The 17,574-nt window shown below is 50.2% G+C and overlaps 1 protein-coding gene across 2 annotated transcripts in view; it reads right to left on the minus strand.

Annotated features, from left to right (window-relative positions):
* Positions 1-17,574, minus strand: part of TRPM2 (transient receptor potential cation channel subfamily M member 2) — a 45,831-nt gene that overhangs the window by 18,326 nt on the left and 9,931 nt on the right. Inside the window, exons 2-16 of one of the 2 annotated variants that reach the window (XM_074264557.1) lie at positions 17,104-17,373; positions 16,099-16,184; positions 14,955-15,114; positions 13,281-13,461; positions 11,776-11,942; positions 10,652-10,832; positions 10,209-10,270; positions 9,432-9,632; positions 8,943-9,045; positions 8,369-8,490; positions 7,921-8,271; positions 4,162-4,299; positions 2,796-2,925; positions 2,538-2,683; positions 1,226-1,338 (exon numbers count right to left, since the gene is read on the minus strand). In XM_074264557.1, the coding sequence (XP_074120658.1) occupies positions 1,226-1,338; positions 2,538-2,683; positions 2,796-2,925; positions 4,162-4,299; positions 7,921-8,271; positions 8,369-8,490; positions 8,943-9,045; positions 9,432-9,632; positions 10,209-10,270; positions 10,652-10,832; positions 11,776-11,942; positions 13,281-13,461; positions 14,955-15,114; positions 16,099-16,184; positions 17,104-17,286 (2,324 nt within the window). In that variant the 5' untranslated portion in view covers positions 17,287-17,373. Of the gene's footprint in view, positions 1-1,225; positions 1,339-2,537; positions 2,684-2,795; positions 2,926-4,161; positions 4,300-7,920; positions 8,272-8,368; positions 8,491-8,942; positions 9,046-9,431; positions 9,633-10,208; positions 10,271-10,651; positions 10,833-11,775; positions 11,943-13,280; positions 13,462-14,945; positions 15,115-16,098; positions 16,185-17,103; positions 17,374-17,574 lie in introns of those variants that run through there. The other variant, XM_074264556.1, reaches the window with a different exon arrangement.

The following is a 17,574-nucleotide window of genomic DNA, read 5'->3' on the forward strand; positions in this document are numbered from 1 at the left end:
TAAAACCACCAAAGATTTGAAGAGGAAGAAAACTCAGTCAAAACCCTAGAGCACATGTATTCTAACCAACATAGAAGATACCAAAATCAGAAGGGACAATGAAGATCAGGTCAATGAAAAGGTTGCAAATGTCTCTAAATAAATATCGTAAGATAGGAAGTGATTTAACCGTTGATGAAACACAACCCAAGAAAGCACTGGTCATTTGTGTCTTGAGACAATCAACTCAACTCTTAACCTTGAGAGAAGAAATGAACCTTGGGTAAGAACAAATGGTCTGCACAACCGAAATAATTAGGAGAATAGAAAAACTTGAATCCACTGTGGCAAGTACCTCTAAAGAATCAAAACAAAACAACTGATTGAGAGTGAAATGTATTGGAATAAAGAGCAATCTGAAAGAAAAGCAAAAAGCAGTAACATTAAAAGAAAACAAGATCTCTCTGTGCAAGCAAAATACACTGACCGTGAAGACTGGATGTATGGAGATAACTTAACAGCCATGGTCCTCTTGGAACATGACAGAAAAAGACTAAAACCATATTGCAAGAAGTAATATAATAAAACTATCCAGGATTTCTGAATACAGGAAGAAATTAGTTGAAGCCTCAAGGAGGAAAAAGTTCTATTTTGAACTCCAGGACGCATGATGGTTAACATTGACATTTCCAGGGACAATACTTTCTGCAAGCGACCAAGAGAAAAACCTTCAAATACAAAGAAAAGACTATCAGAACAGCACAAGACTGCTTTGCACTTACCAGAAACTTAAGAAGGAAATGAAATATTATATTCCAAAAAGCAAAGGAGCTCAAGTCTCCAAAATAACAGAGCTTCCAAACCTGAGCCCAATCATTAGTAAAATAGATGCATTTTTTGAAGAAAAAAAAGCCTCAATGTGAGCACATTATCTGATTGGAAAACACCATTGCAACAACAGAAATGTAAGAAAGGTCAATAAAAATGCAGTGGGCAGACCAGCCAGCCTCTAAATCCCAAGTCGCAGGTTGCCTTCTGCTCCTTCTGTGGCTCAGATGACCAGGAAGGACCTTCCAACCCACTGTTCAAACCCAAGGGAAACAGGCAGAACCAGCCCAAAGTTTGGAGGGAGAGATGCCGAAGGTCAGCCGGGAGCCCCTGAGGTGTCTATTACCAGACTTCTCTTTAAAGTCCTGGCTCCTTAAAAAATGGAAAAGCCCCCCAGAGTCAGAGTCGGGGCTGGTACCTGAAGGAGATGATACCCGTGTAGAGAAGCGGAAACATCAACATGCACAGGATCACCCTCCAGAGGCCATTGTCCACACACAGCTGTCCCCACCAGACTTTGGTCAGAAAGGCCTGGGGAGAGAAAGGTCACGCTGGGCAGAGCGGGCCAGGACCCTCTGGGGCCAGGATGCACACATGCACACACTCGCACAGAAAGCGGGGACGGCCAGGGAGACGGAGCCGAGGAAGAGCTAAAGCTGATGGTTATGGGGCTTTAAGGCTGACAGAGCTCCTTCCCTAGGAAAAAGAGATATTTCATATAGTCATGTTTGTGAGCACCAGATCAGGGATGGGGTGCAATGGGGTGGGCAGAATCTTAGGAGAGTAGGACCCAGTGCAGGATTCAGGCAGCTTTTGGCTGACCAGTGGACAAGGCCGGAGCTCCTGAGGCCGGGCAGCTGAGCCCACCCTCTCCTAGAGAGAAGCCCAGGGAGGCCCCCTTATCCTGGGACTGGTTTGGATGTTGTGTCAATCACAGATGCCATCCTTGGAGGAACCTTGGGGAAGAAAAGCATCAGGGGGCTCTGCAAGGAAGGGACTTTAATGCTATGGGGTCAGAGGGTCTGAAGGATCTAGGCCTGGAGAAAAGACCTCAGCCCATGTGGTCCAAGCCCTCTTGCTCAACAAAACACATCACCTGCCTCCCTGACCCCTGAGAGCCCAACCCTCCAGAACCTGCCTGCTCACCCCCTCTGGTGCTGAGATGACCACTGCTATTCTGCCATCCTGCCTCCAGCCAAGCACTCCTGCAAGCTAGCTCCCCGCTCCCTCAGCAGCCGCCTTGGTGCACACCCCACCAAGCTGAGGTCTGCTGCTGTTGCCTCCAAGACTGAGGAGTGCATGGAGTGGTGTGCCCAGCTGGTGCCCCCAGATGCAGAGCTAAGGTATCAGCTTCTGCCCTTACCCGCTGTGCTCTCTCAACTCACCGCAAGAACCCGCCTATCTGCCCCACTGTTGTGCCCTAAAAAAGTCGCCTCTGTACATGTGAGCTAGGACTAAGCAAGAATACACCCCACCTCGGCTTCCATCTGTGCAGGGAGATGTCCGTGGTCATGCAGGAAATAGAATTGTCCCCCAGAATGTCACACTTATGCACACACATACATATATGCACAAGCACACACATATACACACATGCACATACACACATATACATACATAAGCATACATATATACTAATGCACAAGCACATACAAGAGCACACATGCTTATATGAGCATATACACACATGCACAAGCACACACATGCACACCTCCTCCAGGAAGGCTAACCTGGATGCCCCCATGGGACACAAACTTCATGTCTTTGGCCTCCAGAGCCAGCTGCAGACAGGTGGTCTTCCCCCAGGCCTCAGACACGCGGATAAGGAGTTTCTGGGCTCTCTCCTCATCCTTCCGATAGCACTCAGTGAACACACCTAAAAGGTCCAGGATGGGGAACACATGTCATCAGCCCCCCTGCACGCCAACCTCTTATGCCGCAGGCCTCAAGGCAAGCGGGGAGCCGGGCGGGGATTCCCCCAAACTCACCGATGGCTCTGTGCTCGTACTCCTCAGCCAGGGTGAGCATTTCTTCCGAGCTGTCCGTGTCGTCCTCCTCCTTGGACAGCTCCTTCAGGATCTTACTGCAGGCCAAGGCCGCTGCAATGCAGTCCTGGCTCTAGAGACATTGGGGGGAGGTGCCATGAAGCCAGCCATGAGCCTGTCTCTTTGGAGTACATCCCATCTCTTCTTCCTGAGCCCTCCCATGAGGCTACTGCAGGGAGGACTGCATGGGGTAGGGTAGGGATGAGTCCTCTGCAGGGAAGACTGCATGGGCAGTGAGTTCCCTGCAGGGAGTATCTCACTGAGGGTGTCCTCTGCAGGGAGGATTACACCAGGGGTGAGTCTTCTGCAGGGAGGACTGTACTGGAAGGGAGTCCTCTGCAGGAAGAATCTATGTTGGGAGGGGTCCTCTGCAGGGAGGACCATACTAGGAGGTGAGTTCTCTTCAGGGAGGACCACATGGGGGGGTGAGTCCTCTGCAGGGAAGACCCCTCTAGATGCCAAGCACTAGCTCCAAGCACTGTAGCCTATTCTTGAGAAGCACAAACATGGGTGCCGAGGGGTGACTGCTGGTACTGGCAATGATTGAATGCCATTGCTGCTCCACACCCAGGCAGCCCACACTCCTGCTAAGGGCAGGCTGGCTCCAAATCCCCTTCCTGACCTGCCCTAACTTGACTTTTACCAGGGAACAGTGGTCAGGATTTGCTCAGCAGAGGCAAACCAGATAATGTCTGACAAACGGCAAACCTCTTGTACCTTCAAGACCCTAAAGACGTGACCATGGAGAGAAATCTGACACGGTGGTGAGTCTGATGCCCAACAAATGACCTACTGCTCCTCTGCCCATAAAAGCCCCTGATGGGAGTTGGGACTCCCTGACATGTGCACCAGAGCTGCTCTGGCTGGGAGAGGGTACTACTCCATTCCCTCCCATTGGTAGTAGAATCACTGGCTACTTGCTGAGGTGGGAGGTGAACACTGGCTAAAGAGGTCAGTCCCATCCCCCCTTTATTCTTTTGCCCTCCAACAAGAGAGCCAAGGCTTCCTTCTCTCCATCTCTGCACCTCCAGAGAGTCTGGGCCTCTTCTGCACTGGCCCATTAGAAGGGAAGATTTGGACACCTGAACACAGGTCCACTCCCACCTACACTACTGGTCCATCCACAGATAATCTTACAATATGGGTGAGTCCTACAATATTGACCAGCATGGGCCCCATGCCTTCCCCCATCCCAGGGCTCCCCAGGACCGCATCCATCTGCCTCTGTGCATTCCAGGCATTTATGGGCCTCAGATCCTGCAGAAGTCCCCCATAAAAACTCCATGCAAGAAATGCCTTAGCTAAGTACCTGGGCCCAGATGATTTCTGCCAGTTCTTTGCGGTTCTGGACAATGGCCCAAATAAGAAGGTCTCGAACAGGGTCCATGGTGAAAGTAACACGACCTGGAGAACGCTTGTAGAGAGACCGGAGACTCACGCCTTGCACCTGGTGAGCACATGACAGTTAGAACTCCACCCTAGGTGACTGGTTCTGAGAAGATGAAGGAATTGGGAGGACAAAGCATCACTGAGGTTATGGGAGAGGCTGCCATGGAAGGAGGTATGGTTGGATGGATAATTGGATGAATAGATAGATGGATTATTGGATGGACAGAGGGATGGATGGATGAATGGATGGATGAATATATATTAGGATTATTACTAGGTGCTAAGTCAGTTGTCTGGTACTTAACAATTCTCTAGCTTAGAGTTCACACCTTTAAAGGAGTTCAAACCTTTAAAGGAGTTTACACCTTTAAAGGAGTTTGCTCATTGGTTCTGTAAGGATTTCCCACAAGCCCATGGAGTACCCACAAGTCCATTCTCTGGGAGGATATAAGGAGCCAACAGTCAAGACTTTGAAGGGCACAATATAGGATCTGGACTTTAACTCCTGGCTGCATTTTGGGGATTACTGGTACTGGAACTAAAACTAAGGCTGCCTCCCCAGAATGTCCCCAAGAGATCTCCTCCCAGAGAACGACTGTATTTTAGAGAAACAGAACATTACATTTTGGTGTCCAACGTGGGACAAGGATTTTGCTTATCCTGACTCTGGCTGATTCTGAGTCCTTCAGGGAGCTAGCCTGGATTTCATATTTTAGTGCCTGAACAGGGACAGATGCATATCCTGTGATTGAAGAGCTTGACTCTTTAGGTCAAAAAAAAAGAAGATATACTCCTTTTGATTTGGATAAAATTAAGGATTTGAAAAAAAGTTTGCACTACTTATGGGGCTACATCATCTTATGTTAAGATGTTACAAGATAATTTGACTTATGAAATCCTAACCCCAAATGATTGGAAATCCACAGCAAGGACATGTTTAGAACCTGGACAAAACTTATTGTGGCTTTTGGAGTATTATGAATTATGTAGGATTCAAGTCAGATGCAATAGGGAAACAGGAATTAACACACAATTCACTTTTGACCAACTAACAGGTGAAGGTCAGTATGGAGAGAATTAAGAACAGAATTATTATCCCTTAACAGTCTATGGACAAATTTCTAAGGTTGCAATACAAGCTTGGGGTTCCCTCCCCAGACAAAAAGATCGAGCGTAAGCTTTCACAAAAATAGAGCAAGGTCCCAATAGACCTTTTGCAGATTTTGTGGGACGTTTGCAAACTGCTGTCACTAGAACTATTGGAGAGAATGCAGCTACAGAAGTATGACCAGACATCTGGCTATGGAAAATGCCAATGAGGCTTGCAAGAGAATTATATGGGGACTACACAAAGATGCTTCTTTAGAGGAGATCATAAGACACTGTGCTTTGTTCTAAATCAAAAGAAAGGGGGAGATGTTAGGGTTATTACTAGGTGCTAAGTCAGCAGTCCGGTACTTAACAATTCTTTAGCTTAGAGTTCACACCTTTAAAGAAATTCAAACCTTTAAAGGAGTTTACACCATTAAAGGAGTTTGCTCATTGGTTCTGTAAGAAGCTCCCATGGAGTAGGGCCCATTCTCTAGGAGGATATAAGGAGCCAACATTGAGTGGGGAAGTCAGTCTGGATTGGGTCAAGGAGAAGACTTCCCAGAAGAACTTCAGGGAAGCTGGAGGAGATTCAGAGAGAGGATTCAATGAATTCACAAGTCTAAAGGAAAAGCCTGCTCACGGACTTCTGGGAGATTCACATCTACCTTCATGCTGGCTGGAGGCCTTGGATTCAGAGGGAACTAGAGACTGAAGCTGGCTGGAGACATTCTGACAGGAAAAGATTCAAGACTTTGAAGGACACAATATAGGATCTGGACTTTAATTCCTGGATGCATTTTGGGTATTACTGGTACTGGAACTAGAACTAAGGCTGCCTCCCCAGAAGCTCCCCAAGAGATCTCCTCCCAGAGAACGACTGTATTTTCGAGAAACAGAACATTACAAATATATAGATGGATTATTGGATGGATGGATGGATGGATGAATATATAGATGATTATTTGATGGACGGAGGGATGGATGGAGGGAGGGAGGGATGGATAGAAAGATGGAGGAAAGGATAGAAGGATGGATGGTTGATGAATGGATGGATGGATAGATGGATGAGAGAAATGCCAGTTTGAGCTAGGCTAAACACAAGAGAGTGTGGCATTTATTTATTCAGCTTCAGAGATTGTAGAATCACAGAGGGTCAGAGTTGGGAGGGACCCTTAACTTTACAAAGTAGGGAACCAAGTGGGAAAGAAGTGGGGAGAAGGAGCTGCCTAAGGTCATTCCCTATTATATGGAAGACAAGTTCCACTTGGAAACCACATCCTTCTAAAACTGATTTTCAATTGTCTGAAGCCAGATCTTCACAATGGACAAGACTTCTGCCCTTAGAAAGTTTCCTGGGTCACAGTGTTCTATGAGGAAGTGAGCTTTTGGCTTTCTTGAGCATCTTTGGATCAGGCCCCTCAGAAAAACTGAAAAGAATCTGGAAGAGAAGGACCTTTGAACTGGTCTAGTTTGGGGACTCCAAATGATCAGGCAGTATCTGGGTGACTGGTAATAAGAGAGATATTCAAGGAGGTTTTTGGGGGGATGGACACCTACTAAAGCACCATCTGATTATGAAAGTCTGTGATTTCAGGATTTTAAAAGTTAAAATGAATGAGCCTTTTGTCTGGAGAATAGTTCCCTTTTAATTTTAATCTACTATAGAGTTCTCTGTTCTTAGAAGAGTAGCCATGTCTAGATCAAATGGACATAGAAGCCTCAGACATTCAGGGCAAAAATGGCAGAGATTGGTTGGCCAAGGGGAATTTTCTTTCTATTAGTTACAAATTGATCTCTTCATTTGGCTAACAGGTTCTGAGAACCATAGAAAATCATAATAGGAAGGGATCTTGGGAACCATCAACCTAACCTGTGCACTAAAGGATTTATCCAAGTTCTTGTTCCCATTCACCTAGAAATGCCTTATGGGCAGAGATTGATTCATTCATTATCCTTGTATCCCATGGATTACCCTCAGGGCCTTGCTGAGAGTTGGAACTTGCTAAATGCTCGATGATTGATTGACTGATGGACCAAAATTAGCCCCCATTGTAACAAACCCTTCAGATATCTTTCCAATCTATTTGAAGACCTCCAAGGAAGGGGAATTTGCCACATCCTGAGACAGCCCATTCCTTTCTGGGACAGCTCTCATGGTCTTTTCTGCCCTTAGACTTTTGGCGGCTGCTCCATCCCCAATGATCTATATTGATTTCCCAAATTTGTACTGTATCTACTCCAATCCCCAGATCTTTTCCAGAACCACTGGTCTAAACAAGCCTTCCCATTTATTTTTCTGTGCCCAAGGGCAAGATTTTCTATTTATTCCTATTGAATTTAATCTCATTCAATTTTGCCCATTGCTTCAGCCTATCAAATCTTTTTGATCCTGACTCAGTCATCCAATATATCAGCTATTCCTCACTATTTGCCATCCAAGGCATTGATAAAAACATTACATGGCACAAGCATGGAAATGTTAGCAAGGACAGTATGGTACCTTGGGCAGAGCTAGGAAAACACCCCTATGGGGAAATGAACATGGCAGTCAGTGGGGTGAGCAGAGTGAGAAAAGGCAGTACTGTACATTGAGCTTGATGTGTGGCACTGCCAGGGACAGCCGGGGCCTCTCGCTGTGCTTGGGCTTGGGATACAGCGGTTGGGTGAAGTCTCCGAGCAGCTCGCGCAGCACCTGGGACACGTGGTGCATCTGGATCTTGGGTAGAGATGAGTAGGCGGAGCGCTCCATCTCCTCCATCAGCACCTTCTGCAACTTGCTGTGGAACAGGCTGGAGGGGGCCAAGTTCTCATACAGGTAAATTAGTGTGTCCCAAGTGACAAACTCCTTCAGGCGAACCCCATTCTCCAGGAAGAGCTTCACAAACTCAGGCTTATTGGTGATGAGAGCAGCAGCCATCATCGGGTGCAGATCAGAGGGCTGGGATAAGGGCAGACCATGGTCAGCTGGGGACCGAGGACACCCCAACCAGAGCTTGTTTCCCTGCCCCTTCAGCGCCACGCCTCCAGGGACCCACCTTCCATTGGCGCTCATCAGTGAAAATCTCACTTCGAGCAATATCCACCCGGTTCCAGGCCACGGCCAACTTCAGCTGATGGTCCCAGTTCTCATGGCCCACATGGTCATGGTTCCTAGAGGCTGGGGGTGGAAGGAAGCAGAGAAGGGAAGACTTCAGCCAAGGCTCAGGGCCTCTGAAGTGCAGGGGCCCTGCTTCCTCACCTGCCCCAGGAGAGCCCAAGGGTCAGCATTTGTCCCTGTGTGAACTCCCTTCATGCTCAGCTGCATACCTTACGGTTTATTTGCAGGGGGGTTGCCTGCCCTTTCCTCCCCATTTTACTTTTGCTCCTAAGCAGAGAGGGGGAGCTCCTGCAAATGGCCCGGTGAGTGCGAGCAGTAGCCGGCACTTTCTCCCCCACTAGACAGGACACAAGCCCCCTGTGGGCCAGCAGAGTCCTGCTTCTTGTCTTTGTGTCTGCAGTGGCTCTCCCAGCACCTGCTATACCTGCGTGAGCCCTCCGAGCTTTTCCGTTCTACTCCCGTAAACCAGACTCCGCTCGGCTCTCCTGCAGAGCCCCTGCCCGGATGCTCACCCTTCAGCAGCGCCTGCAGGATGGCCACGTCCACATCCTGCTGGCCATTTTTGCCCTCACGGTAAATGGTCAGCAGCTGTCTCTTCCGCACGATGTCTTGGATCTGTAACAAATCAGGGATGAGCCTATGTGTGCACCACTTCCTGTGCTTAGGGGAAGGCCTCTGGCCATCTCCTCCTTACCCCCCAGCAATGGGCTCAAGGGCAGCCCAGCCCTGGGTTCTGAGTGCGAGCCCTAGGGCTAACCTTGCACCTTGGCTCCCAAAGTTGACCCCAGAGCAGCTGCAGGGCCCCCTCCACCCCTACAGATTCCACCCCTCCATGATTGGAGATTTCTCTACTGACAGACCCGCCCAATACCCCAACACCACTTTCTTTCTTTTCTTGCTCATTTTTAAACTTGTTTTCAAAAGTGAGTCTCTTCAGCTTGGTGAGCATGTCACGGGCAAGAGCTCCACGTAAATAGCTCTCACTCCCACCTCGGGCTCACCTTCTTGGTCCACTCCACAATCTTGCTCTCAGTAAATGTTTCAAAAGTCTCGTGGAAGAGCAAGCTCAGCTTCTTCTGGATCAGGGAGATGGTGATCTCTGAGATGGGCAGGTTTGCCACCTGGGCGATGACATCGGCCACACGGCCCGAGCCCTCCACGATCACACAGGGGGTTCCGTTGGTCATGGCGTTGAAGATGGTCTGCAGCACAGAGGAGAGGGTGATGGGCCTCTGAAGTGCCTGGAGGGACTCCGGAGAAGCCTGGGGTAGGCTGGGCAGACCAGGCCTCCCTAGTGGGAGCTTTTCTTTTGGTAAGGCAATCAGGGTTAAGGGACTTGTCCAGGGTCACACAGTAGGTATCAAGTGTCTGTGGCTGGATTTGAACTCAGGCCCTTTTGACTTCAGGACTGGTATTCTATCCACCTAGCTTCCCTTGATGAAAACTTTACCAGTCATGAATCACCCACAAGGAATGAGGTAGGGAACTCCTCTGCCCCACAGCTTTCTAACCCTCAGGGAGTTGTCTAGAACGCTACATAGTTATCTGACTTGTCCAGAGTCCCACAGTGTGTCAGAACAAAAAGGCCAGCTCTTTCCCCACTCTATCACACTTCTGCTCTCAAAAATCACTAATGCTCACAAAATAACCAGCTCACTTTTGATAAAACTTTCCCAACTATCTGGTTTATGAGTGGTTTTCTTCTTCCCTAACGCTTCTTTCTCTTCCTTCCTTAGGAAGCCATGCCCTGGCCCCTGTGGTCCCTGGTCTATACTTACATCCAGTGTGCCAGGCCCTCCCTCCAGGACCACACAAACAATTGGAATCTTGATGGCCACCCCTGTGGACAATAGGTTAGGTCAAAGGAAAGCCCAGCATAGAAACAAACATGTATTTCTAATCATGACGTCTCCCCAGTCTGGGGCCTGTTTCAGGCAACACGGCTGACTTCAAAAAATGGACAACAGGAGCTCCCCCTGTCCTTTCATAGCTGCTGGTTTTAGGTGGGGGCTCTCCTCACAGGTTACGAAGATAAACAAATGCATTGAGAGGAGCTCCCCCTGTCCTTTCATAGCTGCTAGTTCCAAAGCTTCCTTTTTAGGGTGACTCACCAGTGGGGGCTCCTCTCACAGACTGGGAGGCTACCCAAATACAAATCCACACAACTCTCTCTCCCTCCTTCCAGACACTGCCCGCCCCCTTTACTCCCTGCACCTGTTACCTCCTTTTTCTTTAGTTTGCTCGGAGATGAATTTCTCGAGCTTGGTCCTCAGCAGAATCTCCACACCGTATCTGCCATGGGTCCCATCATCCACAAGGATGAAGTGGGAGTGATTGCTGTCCAGGCAGGAAAGATTTCCCTGGCTCTCCTCGTCCAAGATATACTCAGCTGGGAAACCTCCCTGGGGAGAGCCAAGAGAACAGTTGAGGACCTGGGGGCCCGGGACCTGTGACCTTTCGGCTAAGCCACCTACTCCAGATAGCTTCCAGAGAGGAAGACGGTCTTGCCAAGTTTGGCAGCGAGGGAGCGTAGCAGATAGCACGCCAACCCGGAAGTCAGACGCCATGTCGCTGTTTGAGGGCTGGCCTGGGTAAGTGATTCACAGTCTTTCCTGACCCCTCAGCATTCAAGACAAATGCCCTCGTATGGACTTGGGCCTTTTCTTAGATGTGTATGTGTTATTCCCTAGGGAGAACAGAAGCTCCCCGAGGGCAGGTTCTGGTGCATCCCTGGACCCAGAGCAGTGGCTGGTACACAGAAGGTGCTTATTAAATGATTGCTGATTGCTTGACTATTGACTTATAATAATATTAATAATGTATATAGTCCATATTTTGTGCCAGCTATTGTGCTAAGTATAATTATTAGTAATTAGTAAGCATTAGCACAATAATTATAATTATTGCTTCACTGCTCCCTTGAAATGTTTCTCTCCTTTTCCTCCTCTCCATCTTTCTCTCCTTTCTCTCCTCTCCCTCTTCTCTCCTTTGTCTCCTCATCCCTCTCTCCTCTCCCTTCTCTCCTTTCTCGCCTCTCCCCCCCTCCTTTGTCACCTCTCTCCCACTCTTTTCCTCTCCCTTCTCTCCTTTCTCCTCTTTCCTCCTTTCCTCTCCCTTCTCCCTTCTCTCTCCTCTCCTTTTTCCCCTTTTCTCCTTTCTCTCCTCTCCCCCTCTCCTCTTCTCTCCCTTCTCTCCTTTCTCTTCTCTCTCCCCTTTCTCACCTCTCTTTCTCCTCTCCCCTTCTCTCTGTCTCCTTGCCTTCCTCTTCTCTCTGCCTCTCCCCCTCCCTCCCACAGGTACACCAGAAATCAGACACTCTGGTCCCCGGCAGCCGGCTTAACTCACCGTGGGATAGATCAGACTCTCGCGGTTGTGCACGGTCCCCCAGGTGGCGATCCCAATGGTGATGACTTCCCCTTCCTTGTAGCTGCTACTCAGACTGAAGTCTCGCACAGCCTCCCCCACCTGCTTCATCACTCCAGCATGGGAGCCCCCAGTTATGATCCAGGCCCCTAGGGAGAAAGGGCACAGATGGGCAGGGATCTCAAAGCACCCTCAGGGACCTACCTCGGCCCCCAGGAAGAACACTGAACCCACAGCATTCACCACATCTCATTGGAAATTCCAGGCAACATTATAAATGAAAACCCAGGCTCTCCCTGACCTCTGACCCCCTTGTCCCATGCCCCACCTGGGGCAGACCTCATCTCCTCATCCCTGGACGTGGCCCTAGCTGCTGGGAGTCTGCCCACTTCAAGGCTTTCCCTATTCCAGTCCATCCTCCACTGAGATGCTAAAGGAAATGTCTTAAAATGTGGACAGAGTCAGGCCTGTCACTGTACTCAGTAAGCTGCCATGGCTCCCCAGTGCCTCCAGGAGTAAACACAGAATGCCCCTCATGACCTGCCCTCCTCCCTTTCCAGGCTTCTACACCTTAGTCCCCAGTGCCCTGGCCTCCCTGGCTGTCCCACAACCAAGACCTTCCATCCTCAGCTCTAGGTATTCTCTCTAGGTGTCCTCAGTCCCTGAGATGCTTTCCCTCCTCTGTTCTAACCACTGACCTCCCAGACTTCCTTCGAGTCCCACAATTCCCTTCATTCCAAGAGGAAAAAATAGCCACCTTCACCCCAAACCCTCCGTTTTTAACTCTGCCTGGACTTTGCAGCTTCAGGTTAACTTTCCAAGGATAGCCAAACAATATGGCCACCTCTCCCCGCGTCTCCTAGGACCAGGTATCTGGCACCAGGAGGGGCTCTGAGACCACCAGATCCAAAATGGAGGCCCAGAGAAGTCAAATGACTTGTCAGGACCACACGGTCTGTAAATATCCGGGGCAGAATTCAAACTCAAACTTTGTGACTTCCACGTTGTGTTCGTTGTGACTCTGGCCCTGTGGTACCACCTGGCCTAGTGATCTGATTGTACTCATAAACTGGGCCCAGAAAATGCTCGTTCCTGGCACTCTGGGAACACCCCACCTGGTCAGACTGGGCTCGATGTCAGCTCACCACTAATAAAAGGTTGGATCACCACAGTGCCCGACTGCTCAGCTCCTAAGGTATAGGGGATGGCTCAGGGAGCACTCTGCTGGGGAGAGGGCTGCATGGGCACCTGGATGGGTGGATACATGGGTGGACGTGTAGGTGAATCCATGCGTGGGTGCATGGGTGCAGGAATGGCTGGCTGGGGAGGGTAGGGGAATGGATGGACAGGCAGATTGTTGGTAAATGGCTGTACAGGTGGATGAGTGGGCGCATGAATGGGCTGAGGAGGCAGATGGATGAGGGTGACGCACAGGAATTGGGTGGGAGCAAGGTCCCAGTCTGCCTCATGCCCACCAACCTTCCTACCTGTTGTCTGTGCCACCTTGACCAAGCCCCTCCTGAAGATACTCTTTAGTCGGACTTTCATGTTGAAGTTTTTTGCTCCCCCGGTGACGGAGATCAGGAGGTTGGGAACGTCGAGCCCCCAGTGCTGGGTCATGAGGTGGTAGATCACCCCAGGGGGCGTATCCTGAGACACGCGAACATACTGCAGGAGGGGCAGAACACAGAGAACCAAGAATGCACTAAGTAAAGCCCGGCAGAGTCTGCAAGCATCTGTGGTCACAAGGGATGGTGCAGAGACCCACAGGAGCTGACTTCTTCCCTTCTAGGAATTCTGGGATTTCTCCCAAGAAGTTCCAGTGGTTCCCTATTGCTTCCAGGACAGATAAAAATGTCAGTGCTTGGCATTCAAGCCCCCCCCCCCCTTTTTCACTTCCCTCCAAGAGCTTTATAATTAGCCTACTTGGCTTATCAGACATTTCTCACCCATAACCTCCATTTCCTGTCTCTGCGCTTTTACACTGGTTGTTGCGCCTACCTGGAGTGTCGCTCCTGCTCACTTATCCGAACCTTGAGATTTGATCAAGGGCCACCTTCTCTGGTGAGGGTTTTCCCAGCCCCTGTAGCTGCTAGTGACCTTTTTCCACTCTCCCAAAAACGTATCTGGGATTGGATTTGTATATACCCATACTGTTTTCTCTGGCTAGATTGCAAATTTTTTGAGGGCAAGGGACTATTTCCCTTCTGTCTGTGTATCTGCCTAGCTCACAGCAGTGCTTAATAAATGCTTGCTCTTGGATCATTGTCCTTTCCAGCTGTGAGGAGGCTAGAGAAATCTGCCGGCCCATGAGACAGTCTTTCCTTCCTCAAATCAGAAGTGAAGAATGAAGGTCTGGAATCCCAAAGGAGCCCTACTCCTGTCTGACAGAAGGGGAAGATGTCACTCCGGAAGCCCCCTCCCTCCCTCTCTGAGGGTCTGGGCCACAGTCCAGGCTACACCTTCTCTCGTGGCTAAAAGTCTTGGGCAGAAACTGAGTATTTTCAGTTCAACATAATAGTTGAACTAGTGAAATAGTTATTAATCGCCTACTGTAAGCAAGGCTCTAGGATATAAAACAAAATAGTCTCCTAATGCCCATTACAATGCCCAGCACTGGGTCTAGCCCAGGACATGTCTTCAATCAGAATGGGCTAATCTGAACTCCCAGTACCAGAAAAAGAGCTGTTCAGCCACCATGAAGACACCCAAAGCAAATTCCCCATGGGGGCTGGGGAAAAGGGAGCTGACGCCCTGGCATGGAGAGGTGGGCACTCTGGGAGCAGTGCAGATGCATTGCTGGTGGACAGTATGCTCCGGAATCAGGAAGACCTGAATTCTGCTTCAAACACTTGCCAGCTATGTGACCTGAACAAGTCATTTTAACTTCTTCCTGTTTCCTTTTCTATAAAATGGGGCTAATAACAGCATCTGCTTATCAGGATTGTTGTGGGGAATCCAATGTGATAATCATTGTGAAGTGCTTAACCCAGTACCTAGCACACAGTAGGTGTTTAATAAATGTGCATTCCCTTCCCCTTCCCTTTGGGTTTCAATGGCCTCGCTTACCAGACAGGAGAATCCAGACATCACCATGACAGAATCTGTGAAATGGGAATCCCCCAAGAACAACAAAGTCACGGAGAACCAACCTTTCCCACCTTCTGTCCCAAGCCTGTGAAGACAATGTCCCCAAAAGCATCGGTCGGCATCTCCTGGACGTGCTTCTTCGGGTCCCATTCTTTCCCCTGGAATACTTGGGGCTTGGTGGCCTCCTCCAGGTGCTGCTCCCGTGTGTAACCACACTCACACACCACTTTCCTGGAAGGACACACCTCCCGTCAGCCACGGCCCAGCCATGAGCACCCACAAGATGCCGACTGTGTCCAGAGAGAGGGGCTCAGACAGTGCCTGCTCTCAAAGCCCCGAGGAGGGGGAGCAGAAGGGACCGTGAGTAAGGCTGCTCACAAATAAGTGATAGCTCTTTTAGCAGGAATAGGGCAGTGGAGAAGCTTTATGGAGGAGGGAATAGTAACAGACCTAGTCATTTAAGTAGAAGGTGGGTCCTTCTAAGCTCAACCCATTCTAATTAATCCTTAACTGAAACTGCCCGCCCTTTTTACATGAACCAGGTTAACCCAGATCTCTATGGTATGTTTGTTCCCTTGGTTGTTTGGATCTCAGTGGGGATCTTTACATTTGTCTCTTGAATTTAACCTTTTCATTTAGCCCATCACAGAACCATCACTGGGTACCTTTCTCTGGAAACCAGACTGATCCTACAAGAATAAGTGTAAATCTCACCCCCAGGCTCAGACTCCAAGTGTTCCTCAAATGGGAGATCCTGCCTGATCTTTACTGGGATCACCAAAGTGAGGCAGGGAGGGTGGCAGTGGAGAGGGCCTGCTGACATTCCTCAGGCTGAGTCCCTCTTGTAGGCCCTTCAAAAGTCTTTTAGTCTCTTGCATCCAAAAGGCTCCTTTTCAGCTTTGACTTTCTGAGCCACTAAGAAGGACTTTACATTCCGCTTAATTAAATGTACTCTCCCTGTCACAGAGTGTTGAAAGCACCCAGAAACTTGCCTAGACTCTGCCCCATGGTTGACCCAGGAGTGGGGAAGTCCCAGAATCCAAACCTCTAAAATGTAGACCTGATAGAGGGTGAGTGGAAATGCCAGGGGCCGGCTGGACATAGCAAGGGCAGGAGGCCCGAGCAGACCTAGGGGCACTGCTCTGCCTGGCCTTCTCAAGACAGAATGCACAAGGGACACAGGGAAGAGAGCCCCATCCCCAGCATGTTTCCTACCCCGAGTCCGAAGTCTTAGAACTCTCCACAAAATACACACATTCCTTCTTCTTGATGTTCTCTGGGATCCAGGAGCTGAGGTTCTCCTGCGAGGAAGGAAAGCAGGCGGTCCCTTGGAGATCCCAGAAACCTCTCTGTCACACCCAACCTGGGATGCTGCCTGGGGACTCCTCCTCCTGGGCACCGCTGAGCCCGTTCTGCCCACAAGCTCCCAAAGGCAGCTCCCCTTCAAAGAAAAAATCCTGGGGCTGCCTCTCCCCCAGGCCCTCAGGCCTGTCAAGTGACTCCTGGGAGGCAGAAGGGAAAGCAGATGCTTTGCCAGATGTGGCCACTGAGCCTCAGAGGTCACGTTTCAGTGCTGTTCTGAGTCCCTCCCTCCCTGCAGCCACCTCCCGAGCGCAGGCCTTCCCTACAGCCTCGTCTCCGCCTCAGTCAGGGCACTCTCACCATCAGGGAGCGCTCCGGCCAAAGGCTGCTCGCTGTCCCACCGGCCAGCGGCCACGCTGGGCCGGGCCAGGCTGTGAGGTACCGTGAAATCACCAGTCAGCGAATGAAGCCATAAATGGAGGAGCTGAAGGATGGCAAACTGAGGCCTCGAGTGAGGGGAGAGACCCAGGGAGATGGCTGGGGGAGGGGGAGAGAAGAGGGAAGAAAGAAAGGAGGGAGAGGAGAGGGAGGAGAGGAGGGAGGAAACAAAGGAGGAAAGGGAGAGGGAAGAGGAAAGAAGAGGGAGGAAAAAAAGGAGGGAGGGGAGAGGGAAGAGGAGAAAAGAGAAAAGGAGGGGAAGGAAGAGAGAGAAAGGAGGAAGAGGAGAGGAGAGAAGGAGAGAAAAGGGAAGAAAGAAAGGAGAGGGAGGAGAGGGAGAAGAAGAGGAGGGAGGAAAGAAAGGAGAGACGGGAGGGCAGGAGGAGAAAAGGAGGAAATAAAGAAGGGAGGGGAGGGGGAGAGAAGAGGGAGGAAAGAAAGGAGGGAGGGGAGGAAGGGGAGGGAGTGGGTGGGGCGCACCTTCTCATTGCTGCTGAAAGCATACTGGCGCCTCTTGTTTTTGGAACGGCCGCTGTTGCTTCTCCTGAGATTCGGGACCATTTCGAGTTTCGAGGTCTTCTTGCGGGGGATGATGTGGCCGTCCTCCTCCTCGTCTCCCTCCTCCTCCTCAGAGCTGGTCTTCTTCAGTCGGGAGGGATCCATCCCGGCGCCCCGAGCTCGGCACGGCCTCTGCTCCCCCCCAGAGAGCCGGCATCTCCACTGCTCACTCTGCTGGGAATCTCCAAAGCGCTGGGTTGGGGGGACAGGGAAACAGATCAGAGAGGCCAGGCGGAATCAGGTTCCAATGGGAAGGAGGCCTCTGGCCTTTCCAGGGTAAGAAGCCCCAGGTTCAGGTTCTTCCTGATGGCTGGGGGACCCCGGACCCTGAAGCAGGTAGTGATCTGCATAGATGGAGGATGTTTCCTCATGGTGGGGCCTGACTGGAGAAGA

The sequence above is a fragment of the Sminthopsis crassicaudata genome, chromosome 4 (assembly GCF_048593235.1).
Source record: "Sminthopsis crassicaudata isolate SCR6 chromosome 4, ASM4859323v1, whole genome shotgun sequence".
NCBI lineage: Eukaryota > Metazoa > Chordata > Mammalia > Dasyuromorphia > Dasyuridae > Sminthopsis > Sminthopsis crassicaudata.